At 35.4% G+C, this 22620-nt stretch overlaps 1 protein-coding gene across 1 annotated transcript in view; it reads left to right on the forward strand.

Moving 5' to 3' along the window:
- Positions 1–22620, forward strand: part of COL19A1 (collagen type XIX alpha 1 chain) — a 365439-nt gene that overhangs the window by 78941 nt on the left and 263878 nt on the right. Inside the window, exons 7-9 of the mRNA XM_077162192.1 lie at positions 1011–1091; positions 5607–5738; positions 6847–6909. Coding sequence (XP_077018307.1) covers positions 1011–1091; positions 5607–5738; positions 6847–6909 — 276 coding nt within the window. The remainder of the gene's footprint in view (positions 1–1010; positions 1092–5606; positions 5739–6846; positions 6910–22620) is intronic.

The following is a 22620-nucleotide window of genomic DNA, read 5'->3' on the forward strand; positions in this document are numbered from 1 at the left end:
TATCTAGGATTAGTTATTGTAATATTACAGTTGGATTCCTATGGAAAGCACTCAAAGGAATGAATAATTTATATCTGTTACATTGAGAAACAGAAAAAGAGGTGGAGAAAGAAAAGGCAGATGGAAAAGAAAGGTTGTTCTTGACCTACAATAAATGCCAACTGCATCATACTATTGATTATTAATTAATTGAATTCATGACCATAAACTAATTTCAAAGTTCCAATTAATACCTAATTTTATAAAGCATTATTTAATACAATAAAATTTCAGAGCTTAAAGAATTCAAACAGCTTATTTAAGCATTTATGGTATTAATACTTTATATTTTTTCTTGGGTTTTGTTTAATATTGTTTTTAAAGCCATGATATACTTTTCTTGAAGTACTTTTAATTTCATGTTCAATTGCCCAAAAATGTGAATCTGCTAAGCGAACAGCAAGAGCAAATTTTTTTGTAAAATATTGTAAGTCTTGCTCAGGATTAAGCCAACAAAATATGAAATCCATGGGTCATGCATAGAATCCATGACATAGATAAAACCTAAATATATTTTTTCCCTAGTGGGAAAAATGCATCTGCTTCACTGCCTCATACAGGTGATCTGAAACTGCTGTTAAGTCTCTTTCCATCATGTGCCTTGACGGTTTTTCACTCCAGAAATTTTTATTTTGAAATATTCCTCATTTAGTTTGTATACTTTAATGTTGTGCATAACAAAATTTCTTTTCAATTAAATATTAATTTCTTATTGGTTTGAAACAATTAACCAAGATTTGCATTTGCTTTCATTACTTGATTTCCTTCATCTATAGATCAGTCTCTATGTCCATTTCACAAACGGTCCATAAAATAATTAATATGAAATTAAGTAAAAACTTTTAAAAATCTACCAGTAATTTATTGATATGAACTTCTATTTTTTTCCATTTAAATTACTATAGTTCATAAGTGCCAAAGTGTGATTCTCAATAAAAACTCTAAGATGTTTTTTACTAATTTTTCAATAGATTGAACTTCACCAACTTAAAATCTACTGTAACTCAAACTTTGTAGCTCAAGAAACATGTTGTGAAATATCAGATACCAAGGTAAGTTTATTTTTTTTACATGTGAAGAATGTAGAACACAAGTCATCTTTTAGTTGCATAGACTATATAATTCAAATGTAGGGCAGCGCTGTCTTCTGTTAAAGCCTGATGAGTGATTTATCCCCAGTAAAAGGCTTCTTACGGCTCTCCCATAGTTTCTATTTTCAGTTTGAATCCCAGTGTTTCCTCCTGAACCTTGAGGATGATGTGCTCTCCCCTTGAATGCAACATAACTAAAAGAGAATCTACACCTTTCTCCCTAAACTAAACTGTATTTCTGACAATAGTATCATTTTCCAGTCACAAAGGTTTTCAAATCTCTGGTCAGATATGGTTATCACTCATTTCCCTCTTCTTCTGTCCACCATTCTGGCTTGATTTCCTTTGTGATAGGTTTTTCATCTACATCTTCCTTTTCCCTTTTATGGCTGTAGTCCACCTTTATCTCATTCCTGGATTGTTACAGTACCCTGTTAATGTAACAGGGTATATTATCTTGCCTTCTCTCTAGTCCTTTTTCTTTTGAAGAATAACCAGAATAAGTCCTTGAAATACTACTTTGAATATTCATTCACTGTTTTTCTAGCAAACACTATTATTCAAAAACACTGATCTTCCAGGTACTGTGCTAAGGAACAGGGCTAAAGAATATGAAAGAAAAAGCATCCTCTGACCTCTATTCATCTCTTCCTCAAAGCCTTTGGTGACTCCTTATCGGCAAAAAATAGAGATCAAGTTCCTTAGGTGCTAATCCTGGTATCCCCAGCCTAATTGTATAGCTATTACTTTTCTCACACCAATCCTCCATTTCATTAAAAATACTTAGTTCAATATTTTCTAAATTTCTCATTGTAATTCTATCTTATTTTATTAAATGTAATTGTATTCATTTTAATTTATTCAACTACATTTAGGCTCACTACGAGAAGGGACTATCTTTTATACTTTTGTTTTTTATTCCTATATAGTGGTCTGTTCGTAGAAGGTAGCTAAAACTTTGTTTCTTGATTTATTGACCCATCAGCTACTAAAAAAGATAGTTTGGGGAGAAAGGCGACTAATGGGACTAATTCTAAAAAATTACAGAGAGAGCATAGGAAAAATAAATATTAAAAAATAAAACTTCGTATCTTAGATTTCCAAAAGTTCCACACATTGTATGAAGCTTTCATCAATGATTTCATAATTCAAAGCTATGTTTTAACTTTTGTATCTCACTGGGTAGTGGAATAAGAACGTGTCCAACAGTGGGACTGTAAAGTGATTGGTACCGTGGAAAGCAGTATGGCAGTTCCTCAGAAAGTAGAACTACCACATGACCCAGCAATTCCCAGGTGTATGTGCAGAGAGGGTAAAACACAGTCTCAAACAGACACTTGAACCCAGAGTTCACACGGCATTATTCACATTAGCCAAAGATAAAAAGAGCCCACGTATCTGTCAACAAATAAAAGGAAAGACCAAATACGGTACATGCACATAGTGGAATAGTATTTGACCATAAGAAGGAATGAAGTTCTGAGATTTGCCGCAACATAGAATAACTTTGAAAACTTTATGCTAGTGAAATAGACAAGGCACATAGGCACAAATATTGTATGATGTTACTTATATGAGATAACTAGAAATAACAAATTCACAGAGACAGAAAGTAGATTAGTGGTTACCAGGGATGGGCATAGGGGAGAAGGGGGAGTTTTTGCTTGTTGTATATGGAGTGTTTGTAAGTAAAAATTTATTAAGAAAAAAAAAAGGAAAGAATGTGCCCAACTGATTCAACTAATTCAAAATATAGCCAAAGTGTTTTAATCATTATATGTTTTGCTTATGTAATTTACTTTTGTAACACATATCTCCCAACTCAGTTTATGGTTCTCATTCCAAGTAAAATGAAAGGCAGCCAGATATCTTTCTATAAATATCTAAAAAGATGCTTTAGAATGCCAATTAACAGACTTGAAATAGCTAGACTTCCTGGAGCCAGATATTTAAATCTTGAAAACCTTAATTTTCCAAAAGTTTTTTTTAATTATGTCTTTTGGATGTGAGAATTCTTAAAATAATAATTTTCTCTGATTGAATGGTAACGTAACAATATTCTGATATATTCTTGACTAATATCACTGTTCCGCGTCATTGACTAATAGACATTTTTCATTCCAAATTATGAGAAAATTGTTTAAAGAATTGTAATATTTGGGTAGAGTGATTTGATGATTAAAGGAATTGACATTATCTAACAGATAATAAAAAATTTTTTAAAATCATGTTTTGCAAGATATTATTTTTGAGCTAATTTTACAGAGTAGAAAATAAGGTAGGAATTCATCCCCAACTATGGAAAAAATAAAAGCAGACTATATATTTTCCTGCTGATAATTATTTAGGGGGCCATCAATATCTATCGAATAACTAATAGAAAAGAGAAACATGCTACATTTTACAAATCGAATAGTATAGTTTGGGAGATAATCATATAAGAGCCAGCTAGGGCAGGCCACGGTGGCTCAGCAGGCAGAGTTCTCGCCTGTCCTGCTGGAGACTCAGGTTCGTTTCCCGCTGCCTGCCCATGTAAAAAAAAAAAAAAAAAAATGTCAGCTAAGCGCATGTGCTGTATTTCTAATACCAGCTCTATTTTTGTTTTGAATTTGGAAAACAAAAATATTTTGACCATGGAAATTTTTAATGTACTTGTTTAAATTTTTTTTTCCTTGGGATTTCAAATCACACAGGTTTTTTGGTGTTAGTGTTACATGGAGCATTTTAGAGGTGAGGTTTATTCAGGATAATCTGTACAGATGCTTCCTTGTTTCTATTAAATTAAGTGTTTAGTTTCTGAAGCAGTCAAGTCCCATGACTAGACATTTAGACAGAGAGAATGAAGAACAAATATTAAGAGAAGGAGGAAATCAACACCTTTTGTTGAAAATAAATGAGAAATGTGATTAAGGGCTAATTAACCAAACATGTTAACCAAACCAGAGCTTTTACAAGAGGAGGAGTCCTTACTAGTATGTTTTATGTAAACTTTAGGCAGTTGTTTTAGAGTGTGGAAGTTTTGTAGTGAAGACTAAGGCATAACTTTAAAGTGGTTTTAGTTCCAAAATTAAAATAGTGAATTACTTATCCAGAGCAGAATTGTGACTCCTAAGAGGATTTTGGTTATCTGGCTGTGAACTTGTGGGAAGAACTGGCTGGAAAATCACATGGAATCATATGATAAATGAACTGTTTTATAGATGATTTGAATGTGGTCTTTATACTTTGGGACTTGGAAATGTATTGATAACTAAATCATTAAGTCTGGAGAGAGCTGATGTGAAAGAACTAACGGTAAAAATAGGAAACTAGTCACAGTATTTCTGGGTGCTATCTTTGTTAGTTTTTTATAGTTGTTTTTGTTGCTGTTCTCAATGCTAACCACTTGTAAATTTTTTGTCATGAAAATAATACACATTTATAATAGAAAATGTGGAAAATACGGATGAATTCACAGAAAATAAATACTGGTCGTGATCTCACCACGGTAGATAACCACTAATAAGCTTTTAGTTTGATATCCTACCAATATTTTCCATGCATACATAATTTGTAGTGTACAAAATAATATGTGAAAAAAAAAAGGAACAAAGTAATATGTGAATCCTTTCCCCTAGTGCTTTGTTTCCTTGAAATTGCAAATTCAGAATCTTAAACTATGGTGAGGGGGCCTCGTAAATGGTGTTGAGAAGAAAGGGTGCATTTATCCTCTTCCAGACTCTCCATCTGGGTTAATCTTTAGAGAGGAAAAAAAAAGTTCACTACTAAGCTTCAAATTTCACTTCATATTGTCCAGCATGTTCTGAATCCACAAGATAAATAAAAGAATTCACCGTTTGTCTATTGCAGTAGGGACCCTTTTTTTTTTTTTTTTTTACATGGGCAGGTACTGGGAATCGAACCCGGGTCCTTGGGCATGGCAGGCAGGCAAGCATTCTTACCTGCTGAGCCACTGTGGCCCGCCCAAGACCTTTTTAATGTCTTTAAAGAATACTGAAGTAGAGTAAACTATATTTTGATAAATTGTATCATCTTAGAATGTAAAATTATTTTCTATTTCATATGATTTTTCAATTTTTTTCAAAGTAAATGGTTTTAAAAGTTCAAATTCCATGCTTTTATTTAAATTTTGTTCTCAAAAGACATACACATATTATTTAAACAAATTATTCTATTGTGATGCAATTATTGCAAAAAATTGGTTACTACTATACTTGTGATAATGTCGCTAATATAGCTGTAGAATTCCAGGCTAAAAATTCATAGATTTCTTATGTATAATTAGTGTAATAAAACAGAAGACAGTTAAAGAGCAAAGATGTGATAACTTTCACACAGTGTTGTCAACTTTTGGTTTGTAAGAAAGCAGTTCTTGCAGGCAATCCCAGCTTTTGCTTATTTGGTTGGGGGCAGTGTTTGAATTGTCAAAATGTTTGGAATTGGCCCTATTCCCTAAAGCCTCATTTTGAATCTTAGTGCCCAGAGGAGGGTGACTTTGGAAGTACAGCATCGTCATCGATAACCACTCATGCCAGCAAGATGTCTGCATATCTGCCAGCAAAGCACGGACTTGAAGACCAGTACCAGTGCCAGTGTGTTCCAAACAAGGTACACTGGTTTTAAACTATGATCACTGCATAGTCACTCCAGAGAGTGAGCCAGATTCCTTGAAGGTGGCATCTGGTACAGAGAATGTATACTTTCCTACCATGCTAATTGACTCAAATGCCTAACTCATACATTGTGGGTTAACCGGAGGGAATTGGGGATACAGTTTCCTAGATTTTTACCTGGATGGATCTGCCCATCTGACCTTCCTTCCAGGATGTGAATTGGAATGAACTGAAAGATGAAGGGAGGAAACACCTGTACAATAGACAAGTATTGAGTATTTAATATATGCTGGGATTAGGCTTCAGTTCTGGAAATTCACAATTGAGGGAACAAACATACACAAAGATATTTTCAAACATACCAAAGATATGGTGTTTCTTTCTTGTGTGGAGATTTTAATTGTCCAGTATTCCCAAACTTTCAGTCAGCCACCCCAAGTTCTATGGGGAATATACAGAGTAACTCTGTAATTGTGTGAGAATTTGCTTCCTGCCTCAGCATGGTCTGGTCAGGGAGCCTGGACTTGTGGACTTCTTTTGTGATTCTTAATGACAGCCAGAAGACCTACTCTAAAAATAGGCTAAATGACCCTTTGGTGTTTTTTTCCTATGCCCCTCACTGAGAAAAGAAAAGAAGAAAGGGAGAGCTTGGCTAGTTCCTAGAGCAGAGCATCCTCTAGCACTGTGGCCTAATTAATGCCTTTTGACTTGATCCATCCTGCTAAATAGTCACCTCCTGACCAGAGTAATGGGGCTGGGATTAGGGCAGAAAGCTTAGAGGAACCTTCCATTTCCTCCAGTGACTAACACGGTCTAGTAAGTAAGCTCCATGAGAAGGGTAGACACAGGGTGCACGGGGCCTGGAGGAGAAGCACGGCACCCAGGCCAAGGGAGCGCTCCTGCAGGAGATGATGCCAACCCCAGTGCTGACATGGGGGCATCTGCGGAACAAAGGGATAGAGGGCGCTGCAGCAGAGGGGCCAGCACCAGCCCAGAGGAGAGGAAAGGCTTTATCTCACTATTGTCATTCCATGTCTATTCATGATTTGCCTTTGGATCAATATGGCAGAACTTTGATAATACAGAAATCCATTTTTCCTCAGGGAGAAGCAGGATTGCCCGGAACTCCAGGTTCACCTGGTCCGAAAGGAGATAAAGGAGAGTCGGTAAGACACAACCTATCACTGTCTGGAGGAAAGGGGATTTGTTCAAAAGTGACTTTAAAATGTGCCTGTCATTTTTCTAATTCTGTGCAAATGCAAGTTTCTGTAAAAGGTTATAAAGGACTACCATTAAAATGCTGATCATGAGGAAGTTTGTTTTTCAGTTGTTTCCTAGCCTTGCTTAGCACTTTTTTCTCTAAATACCCAATGAACTCGTGCTTTTCTTGTCTGCTGAAGATTCTGTCTTAGTCTCCCAGTCCTTTGTTTAAACAGCTAATCTTTATTGAATACCTTGAAAGTTGCTGGATGTTATTGGGGATATTAGGAATAGTAAGATACATGCCCCATTCTCAAAGATGCTACACCTACGAAGAAACGTATTAGATACGATAGAAGAGTTCCAAATGTCCTAAGAGAATATTCTTGGGGAAAAGGCGAGTTTTAAGGAGAAGATGGTGAGTGAGCTGCACCTCTAAGGATGTAATTCTAGGCACTATCCCATACTTAGAGCTTTACCTTTGCAGTCTCTCCGCTCTAAGTTGCCCACTCCTTAGAGACATGTATTTTGCTAAGATAAATTAATTTATGCTCAGGAGCTGATTATGTTTCTACTGTCTTTCCAGGGTGAAACTTATTTAAATTCTTTTCATGCCTTAACTTGGAAAGAAATCCATGATTCTAAGTTATTTATACAATCTAGTTGAACTCCTCATTTTGCAAAGTAAAAGATTAATGTCTAATCAATGAGACACCCCTCAAAATTGCACAGCAAGCTTCAAAAAGCCAGAAAGAAAATAACATTCATTTGACTCCTGAGGAAATATCTACCCATAGAAATACCCATGGAAATTTCAGGTAGTTCAGTAGTTACTTAAGAAGATGTTTTTAGAGTGGGATGGGACATTTATTTTTGCCCTCTAAATCATATTAATGAGAGTACCTCTGCTTTCAATATCATCATATGAAAAATAAAATAGCTTAATGGTACCTGATTCAATCAAACTGAAATACAAATAATTGTACCAATAGTTAGTGTTTGTTGAGTGTTTACCATGTACCAGACAATGAATGGGCAAAGCACTTTAGATATGTTATCTCATTTGATCCCTGCAATAACTTGGCACGTTAGATATTAATATTGCCCTTTACAGATGAGAAAACTGAGTGTTAGGAATGTTAAATTATTGCCCAAGATCAAATTGTAAATGGTCAAGCTAGGATCTGAACTTAGGCCTGCTGACTCTAGCATCCTTCTCTTATCCACTATGCATTGTGATGGCTGTTCTACATTTCAAAGCACTTCAGTATTATTTAGTTGTCAGTGTTATTAAATCTGTATATTAACACTTGTAATATCTTATTTTATCCTTATGACAACACGATTATCAGCCTAATCTATTATCCTCATTTTGCAGCTAGGAGAACAATGCACAGGTAAAATGACGTGCCCAAAATAACACAATTAAGAGAATTTGTAGAGTAGAAAGATTTATAAATTAATCCCAACTCCTCTCTGGATAAATGTGAACTTGATGAAGCCACCCAGTCTCCCTGTTTCATTTTCCTTGTCTTTAAAGGAAGGTGTATCAGCCATCTGTTCTATCTCTGTCATGAGGTTGACACAAAAGTGCTTTGAGAAGGTATAAATAGTTTAATTCTCGGTGATGATGATATGATACATGTTCATATCTCTTACCTTGACTTTCCAGCTCTTTGATGAACCAGTTCTATGACTTTATGGTTACTAGCTTAAGGATAGATTCATGTGTTGGTTTTAGAAGAGTAAAATCCTTTTAAAATGCACCTTCCCCTTTAGATGATATTTCTTGTCAGAAATATGGTCTTATTTGAGTAGTTATTAATAAAGTCATTAAATAAATTTCAAATACTTAAAGAAATAAACCTGACTAAGTAAGTAATCACTCTTGTTAGAGTATATATCTTTTAAAGACACAGATTTTCCTCCATACTCTTTAATCATAGTCTTTGACTTCAACATCTAAATATTCATTTTTTTCTTTTTTAACTCATCAACAATTGTTTACTGAGGGCCTACTATTACAACAGAAGTGTGCTAGATGTTGGAACTACAGCATAACAAGAAAGCACAGGACCCACTCACACTGACCTTATAGTCTGGTTATGTTTTGTTCAAGGAGCCCTCACTCCCTCACCAGAATGAAAATCAGTAGGAAAGAACTAGTAAAAAATGATGGGGTGGGCCATGGTGGCTCAGCAGAGTTCTCACCTGCCATGCCAGAGACCCGGGTTCGATTCCTGGTGCCTGCCCATGCCAAAAAAAAAAAAAAAAGATAGATATTAGCAAATTTATTGGAAACCATAAATGTATTATACGTAAAAACTATCTTAGTTATAGTGCATTATGTGAAATAAATCCCCATTTATGATAGGTTTAAGATATTAACATTTATTTTAACTCCCAGATTACACAAAACTCATGACAGGAGTTTTCAGTGGCAGCAAAAAACCACCAGGGATAAAATGAATTCATAATATACCAAACAAAGAAGTAATCAATATACTCCTGTTTTCTTTTCAATACATGCACCAGCATTTGGCTAGACCAACATAACCCTTGCCATGTAAAAATTACTTCAGATGACTGTGGTTATGTGCTCAACTTTCCTCGCACTTGTAATAAACATGTTACATCTGTCTGGAATGTTCTTCTAAGATAACCACTTGGCTCTTTTCTTCACATCATTTAGGTTTTTGCTCAAAAGTTGCCTTTAAAGACAGGCCTATTCTGGCATCTCTATATAAAATGTACCTCGCCATTCCAGTCTACCTTTTTACATTTTTTAGCACTCTTATTGCCATCTGAAGGACACCCTACCATTATGCATCTATTTATTTCCCAAACGGAATGTGAGTTCTGTGGCTCCATGCCTAAAACATCACATAATAGGAGCTAAAAATATGTTGAATGAGTGAATACTATACCACAATTAAATCCTAAATCATCAACTCAGCTGTTTCTAGAACTACAGTTTCCACTCCCCAATTGCCCAGTGGTCTCTGCCAAGTGGGGCAGAGTCAATTTATAAGGAAAGAGTTAGAGAAGCTAAATCAGAGAAGAGTGTTTTATTCATTAATGGTCTATTAGTTTTACCTTAATATTGCTAATTAGTTATTGAAGAATCAGAATTATTTTGAAAAAATAAAAAAAGAAGCCAGAGGCTCTAGCATAATTTAATGTTTATCTTTATTTGCCTATTTTCTCATCCATACTATGATACATCATTAATCTGATTTATTGTGGTTTTTTTTGCTGTTGTTGTTGTTTTACTAAAACTGATGACCCTGCACTCATGGAGTAAAATGATTTGAAATATCACTGCTTGTATCTGAACACTTAGTTGTAATCAGTATTCCTTATCAGGGCACCTAATCAAACCATTCTAACCATGCCCTCTGTCCAGGACTAAACTCTGCATGTTTTTGAAATAATAATTAATACTTTTCTTTCATTCAGACTCAATTATTGTAATTTTCTGAATCTGTTAATTCTCTTTTCTTAGCAAGTATAGTTAGCAACCTAATTACTTAGCAACCACATTACTTTCTCAGTTAAGACCCTTGCTAATATCCTCACCCACTTCAGAGTTGAAATTTTCTCTGAGTTCTGTATAACAGCAGCTCAGTTTCAATGTTTCTGAACCTAAGTGGGAGTATGATTTGGGTTTTATTTTAGGAATAATTTTCCAGTTTATTTTTTAGTTATTATCAACATCTCCAGTTAATTTCCCAAAACGTGTTGGCTTTATGAAATTATTTCTTTGCTGATATTCTTTTCCAGAAAATCAAAGTGATTTAAAATGGAATGAATTAACTTGTTTGACTCTTTAGCCAGAAATCTTGCTCTTGGCTCCTTACTACTTCTTTCAGTCCCCAATCCCAATATAAATTTCACATTTTGAGATTAACCCAGAGATAACTAGTAAATTTTCCCTTATTTGCTTCCAATATGACATTACTTATTTGCCCATTCTGTAGAAATTATTTCTTTGTTGATATTCTTTTACAGAAAATCAAAGTGATTTAAGATGGAATCAGTTAACTTATTTGATTTTTTAGCCAGAAATCTTGCTATTGACTCCTTACTACTTCCTTCAGCCCCCAATCTAAACATGAATTTCCCATTTTGGGATTAACCCACAGATAACTAGTGAGTTTTCCCTTATTTGTATCCAATCTGATATTACTGATTTGCCCATTCAGTAGCCACACCACACCAATGAAAAAATCAACTGAATCAAAATATACTCATAATATTTTTTTAAAATAAGAAATGTCTTTCCCTATTAATGACTTCACAGTAATAGGATTTAATATTATGCTCTTGACTTCTTTGCCTTGGTCAGCATAAGAAATGAAGAATGCATCCTCATATTTTCTAATACTGAATATATTCAATTAATTCACAGGGATGTTTTTGGTATCAATTTTACCCAATATGATATATCTCATCTAATCTACAAGAACTTGAAATTGAAATTTATTTGTGTGTCTTAAACCTAAATTAACTGATAATGTCAGCATACATTTCTTAACCTCTACCAAGCACTAAAGATAGAAAAACTCAAAAAAGTTTGAGGATAAAAGTATTATATTGATTTTATGATAACTTCTTCAGGTAACTTTATTGGGTAGATTTTTCTCACTAGGCCAGCAGTTTAAATGGAAAAGCAGGGAGGCAGAAAGTTGGATTGACCCAACTTTGGAATTTATCCTAGAATATAAAGAAAGGTCAGCTAGGCTAAATGAAATGGATACCATTAGAATATGAAATTTCATGACTTATTTGAATTGAAAACATCAGGTAGGACATAACTTTTTACTCATTTGAACTCATTTCTGGTATTAATTGAGGTAAACAATATAGTAATTCCTGACCTTTGATAAAGATATCAAAAAATGACAAAGTTGAATTATGTATATCTGTACGAAGAATGTCTAGTGTTAGTTTGGATTAGCACTTTGCTAGTGATGAATTGTTGAATGATTATAATAATCAAATTACCTCTTGACATTCTTCCTTTTTGTAGCCACACCATATTCCATCATATAAATGTGTCACTGTTTGCCACTGCGCTTCTCAGTCATTGTATCTTTTGGCTCCCTCCATCTATTGAGCACCATGGGTAATGTCTAAAATATGCAAACCATGTCTTACAGTATCCTTGCTTTGTTGAGCAATCAGTAGGACTCTCAATTTTAGACAATTTTCATCAGTCCATAATGACAAAGAACTGTCAAACACAATGTCACCAACTATTAAATCAAAACTACCCCATAAAACTTGTCTCTTCACCCTTGCCCCCAATTAGTTGTCTCTGGTAGTGCTGTGGTACTGTTGATGTCTTCCATTTAACTATTGGCCATAGCATGCATTTTTAGTTTTCCCCATACATCCCTCTATTATTAACTCATTTTCCACTATCTAACCATTGAAATAGTTCATGTAAGAACTTATTTATAACTATAAATTTAATTAGTGGGATACATGGCACTATACATCCTCTTTCCATCATGTTCACCTTCAATATGGCAATGTTACTTATAAACCTCTAATTAGTTACCGTCACTTCTATCTATTCCTTTGCATTTAGATTCAAACACTTTGGGTAGCCTTCCCTCCATCTCTAGCTTTTGTGTACCTCTAAGCCTACTATAGTCTACATTGTAACCTCTGAGATTACCATTACCAGAGTCATAATAGCAAAATCATACAGTATCTGAATAAACCTTTGGAATAATGTGTGGTGCCAGAAGCAAAAGAATAAATATGCTAAGTTCTCCCTCTGAAAAATACTTATAAGAAAATGGGAGCCTAGATTGTAAGTCCATATAGCAGCCACATTTAGTCTGAAGTTGAAAATGTATTTCTAGATTCTGAGACACTAAGTCGTATATGTATCAACTGGTATTTCCCTGAAACTTTGTAACACCTAAGACCCCAAAATGGAGTGCTACAGCCCTGTAAGTTAGTATATTTATATATAATAACAGTTAAAGTTACTGAAAAAGAGATCAGGCCTCAATTAGAGTTGAAAACGCAGCCAACCTGGCTGACTCTAAGACAAATTAGAATGCAGGGTAAAAGATGATACTGTATGTACTCTAGACCTTCACTAACTATATGAGACCAAAGGCAGAGAGGCTTATTCTGTCTAGAACCTAAATTTTCTGTAACACACAGTCTAAATCAACCTGTCTGGATAACTCATTTAAACAACCCAAGCTCCTGGAGTCCAAAACAAGAATGAGGCCTTGTAATTCTGTATAGCTTAATATAATTCCTGGATACATCCCAGACTATGGTGAGCTGCTAAGTAAAAGTATTGGTATGGAGGCAGGGCAAAATGGCAGCATAGTGAGGTGTGGAATTTAATTCATCCCCCAGAGCACCTAGTAAATAGCCAGGAACTGTATGGAACAACTGCTGGAAGGACATCAGTGACTGGACACACATCATACACCAGCCTGGAACAGGTGGAACGGCTGAGATCCCACACAGATTGCAAATCTCCCAAGCTGCAGAGACCAGTGCCCTACCCCCCATGGGCACAGTAGGCTGGTTCCCCAAAGGGAAAGAAAACAGACTTTACTAGTAGCAAGGAGTTAGCTCAACAAGCTCCAATTGTGGAATTCATTAACAAAGTCAGACTGCTGAAAACAGGCCCCAGGCACAGATGAACTTGGAATAAGCACGAAAGGAGCCAGGAGTTTTCACTCTACCAGAGAGGGGCTGGGCTGATGGAAAATAAAATAAAAACAACTTTTTTTAGTTGTACAGCACAAAATTCTGGAAAGGGGCTGGCCCCCCCAAAAAAGGGACATATAAATCCTGGGGACACATACAGCCATGTGCCAACTGTTGTTTTTGATTGGCAAACCTGGAGAGTGGGGGTCCTGGTGTGAAAAGACTTTTCTCTTTTTTTTAATCTTCTTAGCAGTTCACTGGATAGAGCTGCAAGCACTCTCAGGTTCCAGCACTGCCCCAGGCCAGGGAGGAATTAAGGCATGTCTGAGAGGCAAAGTAAATAATCAGATGGATGGGGACAATTACCTAAAGGGTGGAACTTAACCGAGAAAAGAGTGGCAGTGCACAGCTGAAATGGAGGCCTTCCTTCAGGAAATACAGGCCCCAGGGGCTGGAAAATAGGATCAAAGCCAGTTCTCTACCTCACCCTGGGTCTCAACCACACCCCCAGTAGGAAGAGGCTGCTGAAATTAAAGGGGCCACTTCACTTTACCCTGGTGGGAAGCCTCAGGCAAGTATAACATGCTGGACAGAATAGGAATAGCACAGACTCTAGAGGCTTCATAGGAAAGTCTGACAGCCTGCCGGCTCTCACCCTCAAGGAAACATGGTACTGGCTACTCTCTCCTCCTGAGACATGGGCCTGTCTAGTATGTGAAAATCTGACTGGGGTCAATAATAACTGAGGAAACCCTCCTCCAAATAAAGCCCCATAAAGGCAGGGCAAGAAACATAAAACAAGAACTAAAAAATTCTGATCAAACAGAATCTATGCTAGAGGTTTAGAATAAGTTGAACTGAATGAAAAGATCAGATAGAGAACAAAGCCATATAACAGGAAAACCCTAGGTAAAAGAGTGAAAACAGCCTCTGGAATAAACTAATTAAGGAAATCAAATGACTAGATACCAGCAAAAAATAATGAGTCAAAATAGGAAAATCAAAGATATGGTCCAGTCAAAGGAAAAAGGCCAACATTTCAAATGAGATACAGGAATTGAAACAACTAATTCGGGTTGCCCTGACATGCAAAATCTCATCAAAAATAATGTCAATGGGGCCACGGTGGCTCAGCAGGCAAGAATGCTCGCCTGCCATGCCAGAGGACCTGGGTTTGATTCCTGGTGCCTGCCCATGTTAAATAATAATAATAATAATAATAATAATAATATCAATGAGTTGAAGGAGATATAAAGAAGATACTGAGCAAAGATAAAGAAGAATTCAAAAGTTTGAGAAGCAAATAGCAGAACTTACAGGAATGAAAGGCATAATAGAAGAGATAAAAAAAAAAAAAAAGAAGACCTACAACAATAGATTTGAAGAGCCAGAAGGAAGGATTAGTGAACTAGAGGACAGAACACCTGAAATCCTACACACAAAAGAACAGATAGAGAAAATAATGGAAAAACATAAACAGGATATGAGGGAGTTGAATGATAGCATGAAGTGCATGAATATACATATTATGGGCATCCCAGAGGGAGAATAGAAGGAAAGAGGAGCAGAAAACTAATGAAGACAATAATAATTGAAAATTTCCCATCTCTTATGAAAGGCATAAAATTATACACATTTCCATAAGATATTAAAGAATTGCATAAAATTACAGATCCAAGAAGTGCAGCATATCCCAAACAGAATAGATCTGAATAGACCTACTCCAAGACACTTACTAATCAGTATGTCAAGTGTCAAAGAAAAAGAGAGAATTTTGAAAGTAGCAAGAGAAAAGTAATTTATCACATAGAAGGGAAGCTCAATAAAAGTAGTGTGGATTTCTCAGCAGAAATCATGGACGCAAGAAGGCAGTGGTATAATATATTTAAGATTCTGAAAGAGAAAAACTGCCAACCAATAATTCTATACCCAACAAAATTGTCCTTCAAAAATGAGGGGGAGATTAAAATATTTTCAGATGAACAGTCACTGAGAGAATTTGTGACTAAGAGACTGGCTCTATAAGAAATACTAAAAGGAGCACTACAAGCAGATAGGAAAAGATAGGAGAGAGTTCTGGAGAAGGGTATAGAAATGAAGACTATCAGTAAAGGTAAGAGAGGGAAAAAAAAATAAATATAATGTATAAAATCCAAAAGACAAAATGTTAGAAAAAAACATTGCGTTTCCTTAACAGTAATAACATTAAATGTCAATGGATGAAACTCTCCAATCAAAAGACATAGACTGAGAGAATGGATGAATAAGCAGGACCCATCTGTGTTAGTTTGAAAGCTGCCTGAATGTGATATACCAGAACTTTAGCAGCTTCTAAAAAGGGGAATTTAATGTTTCAAGTTTACAGTTCTAAGCCTATAAAAGTGTCCAATTAAGGCATCCACTTAATTCAAGGAAGGCTAATGGGTCAGGAACACCTCTGTCACTGGGTAGTCATGTGACTGGCATCTGCTGGTCCCTTGCTCCTGGGCTCTGAAGTTCCTTTCAGCATTCCTAACTTTGCTTCCCTAGGGCTGGCTTTCATCTCTTGGCTTCCCTTGGCTCTCTCCAGGTTCTAACCTGCTTAACATCTCATGGCAATGTCTTCTGGGCTCCAAGCATCTCCAAACATCCAGGTCTCTATTCTCTCAGTTGGCTTTTAAGTTTCTGCTGGCTCTTTCACTGTCCACTCTGTTATTTCTGTCATTTCAGACTCTCAAAAAATGTTTACTCTTTTAAAGGATTCCAATAAGCTAATCAAGACCCACCTGGAATGGGTGGAGTCACAGCTCCACCTAAGCAAAGGTCACACCCAAAACTGGATGAGTCACATCTTTGTGGAGATTATCTATTCAAAAGCTTCTACATACAATATTGAATTGGGATTAAAAGAAAGGGTTGCTCCCACAAAATTGGATCAGGATTAAAACATGGCTTTTCTAGGGTAAATAATATGTTCAAACTGGCACACCATCTATATGCTGTCTACAGGAGACTTACTTTAGAACCAAGGGCAAAAATAGATTGAAAGTGAAAGGTTGGAAAAAAGATATTTCACACAAACAAAAAACAGAAAAGAGCAGGGGTAGCTATACTACTACTGATAAATTAGACTTCAAATATAAAACAAATAAAAGAGACAAAGAAAGACATTAAGTATTAATAAAAGGAACAATTCAACAAGAAGACATAGAATCATAAATATTTATACACCTAGTCAGAGTGTCCAAAATATATGAGGCAAACACTGATAACACTGAAGGGAAAAATAAAGACCTCTACCATAATAGTTGGAGACTTCAATTCCCCACTCTCATCAATGGATAGGACATGTACACAGAGGACCAATAAGGAAACAGAGATTTTGAATAATATGATAAATGAACTAGACTGAAAAGACATTTATAGAATATTACACCCCACAACAGCAGGATATACATTTTTCTCAAGTGCTTATGGGTCATTCTCAAGGATAGACCATATACTGGGTTGCAAAGCAAGTCTCAGTAAATTTTAATAGTTTTAAAGTATACAAAACACTTTCTCAGAACATAATAGAATGAAGTTGGAAGTCAATAACATGCTGAGGGCCAGAAAATTTATAAATGTATGGAAGCTAAGCAACACACTCTTAAACAACCAGTAATAAAGGAAGAAATTACAAAGGAAATCAGTAAATACCTCAAAGCAGATTAAAAAGAAAACACAGTATATCAAAATTTGTGGGATGTAGCAAAGGCAGTGGTGAGAAGGAAATTCATTGTCTTAAACACCTATATTAAAGAAGAAGAAAGAGCAAAAATCAAGAAATTAACTGTTCACTGGGAAGACCTACAGAAAAAACAGTAAACTAATCCTGAAGCAAACAAATAGAAAAAAAATAATGAAGATTATAGCATAAATAAATGAAACTGATAATCTGAAAGCAATTGAAAAAATCAACAAAACCCTAAGTTGGTCCTTTGAGAAAATCAATAAAATCGATGGCTGACAAAAAAAGAGAAAGGAGAAGGGTGCAAATAAATAAATACAGAAATGGAAGAGAAGATATAACCACTTTATTTCTGTGACCCCACAGAAGAAATAAAGAAGGTAATGAGAGGATACTATGAGCAACTATATGCTGATAAACTAAACAACATAGATCAAATGGACAACTTCCTAGAAAGGCATGAACAGCCATCATGTGCTTGAGAAGAAATAGATGACCTCAACAAACCAATCACAAGTAAAGAGATTGAATCAGCCATCAAGAAGGTCCCCCAAAAGAAAGCCAGGACCAGATGGCTTCACATGTGAATTCTATGAAGAATTCAAGAAAGAATTAGTACCAGTCCTGCTCAAACTGTTCAAAAAAATTGAAGAGGAAGGAAAGCTACCCAACTCATTCTATGAAGCCAATTTCACTGTAAGACCAATGCCAGACAAAGACACTACAAAAACAGAAATTACAGACCAATTTCTTTAATGAATATAGATGCAAAAATCCTCAACAAAATACTTGCAAATTGAATCCAGCAGCACATTAAAAGAATTAGACACTGTGACCAAATGGGATTTATTCCAGGTATGCAAGCCTGGCACAACACAAGAAAATCAATTAACATAATACACTATATCAATAAGTCAAGCAGAAAAACCACATGATCATTTTAATTGATGCAGAAAAGGCATCTGACAAAATTCAACATCCTTTCTTGATGAAAGTGCCTCAAAGGATAAGAATAGAAGGGAATTTCCTCCACATGATGAATATACGAAAAACCACAGCTAAAATCATTCTCATTGGGGAAAGACTGAAAGTTTTCCCTCTAAGATAAGGAACAAGACAAGGATTTCGACTGTCTCCATTGTTATTCAACACTGTGCTGGAAGTTCTAGCCAGGATACTTGGACAAAAAAAAGAAAAGAAGAAAAGAAAAGGCATCCAAACTGGAAAAGAAGTAAAACTCACACTGCTTGCAGATGATATAATACTATATGTTGAAAATCCTGAAAAATCTACAGCAAAGCTACTAGAACTAAAAAATGAGTACAGCAAAGAGGCATGAAACAAGATCAATCCCCCAAAATCAGTAGTATTTCTATTCACTAGTAATGAGCAATTTGAGGAGGAAATCAAGGGAAAAAATCCATATACAATAGCATCCAAAAGAATAAAATAGTTAAGAATAAATTTAACTAAGAATACAAAATACCTATACACAGAAAACTATAAGAAATTGCTAAAAGGAATCAGTGGAAGCTCATATTGTGTTCATGGACTGGAAGATTAAATATAATTAAGATGTCAATTCTACCCAAATTGATTCATAGATTCAATGCAATACCAATTAAAATCCCAACAACATACTTTACAGAAATAGAAAAACCAATAACCAAAACAATTAGAAGGGCAGGGTGCCCTGAATAGCTAAAAATATCATGAGAAAGAAAAATGAAGTGGGAGGTCTCACACTAGCTGACTTTAAAGCACATTACAAAGCTATAGTGGTCAAAACAGCATGGTACTGGCATAAAGATATATATACTGACCAATGGCATTGAATTGAGTGTTCAGAAATAGACCCTCTCATCTGTGGACAAATGAATCAAGCCAACCTAACTGGGACAGAGTTAGGCCAAGCCAACCTAACTTGGACAGAACAGCCTCTTCAATAAATGGTGTTTGGAGAACTGGATATCCATATGCAAAAGAAAGAAAGAGGATCCATATCTGACACCCTTTACAAGAATTAACTCAAAATAGATAAAAGACTTAAACATTAGATTTAAGACAGTGAAACTTTTAGAAGAAAATGTAGGGAGATATCTTATAAATCTTGTGATAGGAGGTGTTTCCTAGACCTTACAACCAAATTATATAAATGCATATAGGCCACTGATGTCCTTTTTTATTACATATCTTTCCCCCTTTTTAGTCCAGAAGGTGCTGTTGATCACATGATGCCAGTGCCAGACTCATCCCCAGGAGTTACGTCCCACATTGTCAGGGAGATTTTCACCCCTAGATGTCATGTCTCCTGTAGGGGGTAGGGTAATGATTTTCTTTGAAGAGTTGGACTTAGAGAGAGTGGCCACATCTGAGCAACAAAAGAGGTTTCCTGGAAGCAACTCTTAGGCCTCATTATACGTAGTCTTAGCTTCTCCACTACAAGAATAAGCTTCATAAGGGCAAGGCTCAAAATTAAGGGCTCGGCCTATTTTCTTAGGAGTCCCTAGTGATCGAGAGGGTACCCAGGGTTTCCCAGATAGGAATGTTTAATAGTTCAATATTTATATATAAATATATATATATATATATATATATATATATATATATATATATATATATATATATATATATCCCCCTTTGGACCCTCAAGGGACTCTATCAATACTTTTAAAAAATGTATTTTTATTGACAAATCTTCACACACATACAGTCCATCCATAGCAATCAGTGGCTCACAATATCATCACATAGTTGTGTATTCATCACCATCATCATTTTTAGAATATTATATGTTATTACATGTTACAAAATATGTAATAAAATAAGACATCAGTGGCTAAGAGAGATAAAATGGACTCAAGAAGCTATTCTCGAGATTATCCTTATGCAAGCTTCAGTTAGATAGTGCTAATTGTTGTGGTTTGCTAAATCCCAACCAACATCACTCCTCTTGACTCTTAAGAACACCTGGGGCTGGAACTGAGACTCTATAAAGGTTTCATGCACGAGGTTTGCCTTCCTGGGACCTATAATTCCCAATGGATTCTCAGGTAAGTAAATCCTGAAAGCCAGAGGGACCAGCCTCTCCAAGACTAGCTATTAATTTTATCCCCCTATCCTTTAGTGTGGACATTCCTTCGCAACATGAAAAACTCAAAACAGGCATTGCCCAAAGATCCTATAGATTGGGAGAAGGATTAAAGGAGAAGGAGGAGGTATAACAGAGAAAATAGGTTCAACAAATGAGTATGTCTACTAAATCATTATATTAATATTCTTTCTAGCCTTCAGTGTTTTGGAGCAGCTAGAAGGAAAAATCTGAGATGGTGGAATGAAAAGCCCAGGACAAACTCTGGGATCTGTTCTGTAACTTCTTGTTAACATGTGCTTTGAAATCTATTGTTTTTTCTTTCCTTGCTTTGTATATATGTTATATTTTACAATTAAAAAAAACATTAAAAAAAAGAAAGAAAGAAATAGGCAGAGCCCTCCCTAGCACTTCCAATAGAGAGGAAACTATTGAGTCCACCTTTTCTAAGGAGATGGTGTAGTCCTGCTCCCCACCCTAACTCCTGGATGGTCTTTTCACCTCCTCTGAAGACAAAGGATTAGGCTTTGCGTTGGGTCTCAGTATGATAAGAGCAATTTTCTAGGGTGTATGTACAGAAGGGGAAAACTAGGATTGGAATTGATCTGATGAAAGGGGATAAATCTTGTAAATCAAAGGTTATTGGGAAACAGAGCGCAAAGCTGGAAAAAATAATGCTCTGAACTCAGCAGGATCTAGTTTTGAGGCCACTTCTGCCACTTACTAGGTGTGTGACCTTAACCTCTGTCACTTAGCCTCTCTGCATGTTGGCTTTTCTGGCAAAAAGAAAAAAGGTATTAATTAAATTGAACCTCTCAGGTTCCAGTGAAAATTAAATAAATCCTATATGAAAAGTATAGTTTAATGGCTTTGGGGCCAATATGAGGAAGAAACTTGGGGCATAAACTTTGATGCAAACAAAAGCAACTCATCTGTGAAATTGTAGATTATCTTGACATTAGCAATTAATGAACCTTAAAAAATCTAACGAGTATTTCTACATTTCAGGGTGCAGCTGGTAGCAAAGGTGAATATGGTGCTCCTGGTATCCCTGGGGAAAAGGTATGTTTGCTTGTTACTTGATTAAAATTTGTGGCGACTTTAAAAAGTTGTAACTGATAAGAAGGGAAAATAGACAGAACAAGTCTGATATTTCAAGCATCAGCAAACAGTGGCCTCTGGGCCAAATCTGCTGTGTATGTTTTGTAAATAAATTTTATTAGAATAAACCCACACTCATTTGTTTCCATATTGTCTATGGCTACTTTTGTGCTGAAACATCAGGATTAAGTAATTGTGGCAGATACCATAAGGCCTGCAAAATCTCAGATATTAACCGTTTGACTTTTTACATAAAAAACTTGTCAACTTCAGTTCTAGATCATTGACAGCATTCTGCTAAGAGCCCTAAGGCTTCTTAATTTCACTATTTTACATATAATATGGTATCTTAATACATATTACACTGCAGACATAAAGTAATTTACATAAATAGCTTATAATATATAGTACCACACCAAATGATAAAATTAAAAGTATAATAAATATATTTCAATCATCAATAAAATGCGATAAAATATTTAGGTCATAAAATGCTTGATTTTTATGTTATGTGCTCTAATATCATAAAGATGATTTTAAAGTAATGATTTTGAAGTTCAATAATTTATCCAAGTTCTGCTTCTATAGAAACTTTAAGTATATTACTGTATTTGTAAATTAAAATTGCAGTTGCTTTTTCTAATTTTCCACATCTAGATGTTGATAACTTGTTATAGTATATAACCTTCACATGTGGATTATAAGAAAATTTTCCTTTTCACTAAAAAATGTTTAATTTGTTTTGTAGCTTTTCCAGCTGCACTAATTACCAAGTGATTCTGTTGTGTCTTATTATCTAGAGAGCCATGACTTAATGGTTATCTTCAATAATATCTTCACCTAAAGTTGTCACGGGAGTAACTGAGAGTGAAGTGGTAGAAGGTGCAGAGATTGTTGGACAGTTACTTTTTGAGACCTTCTTAAATGTGTCTTTGATATCTACTGTTTCATTGTTGCTGCTTTTTTTTTTTTTTTTTTAATTATTCTGTCTGCTATGTGATTTCTTTACTCCAGCAGTAACGGAACTATACTCAGGCAAGCCAACCAATTTTGTTGAACAAAAATACCTTGCTGCAAGTTCATTTT

Source organism: Tamandua tetradactyla, chromosome 5 (genome assembly GCF_023851605.1).
Source record: "Tamandua tetradactyla isolate mTamTet1 chromosome 5, mTamTet1.pri, whole genome shotgun sequence".
In the NCBI taxonomy this organism is placed as follows: domain Eukaryota; kingdom Metazoa; phylum Chordata; class Mammalia; order Pilosa; family Myrmecophagidae; genus Tamandua; species Tamandua tetradactyla.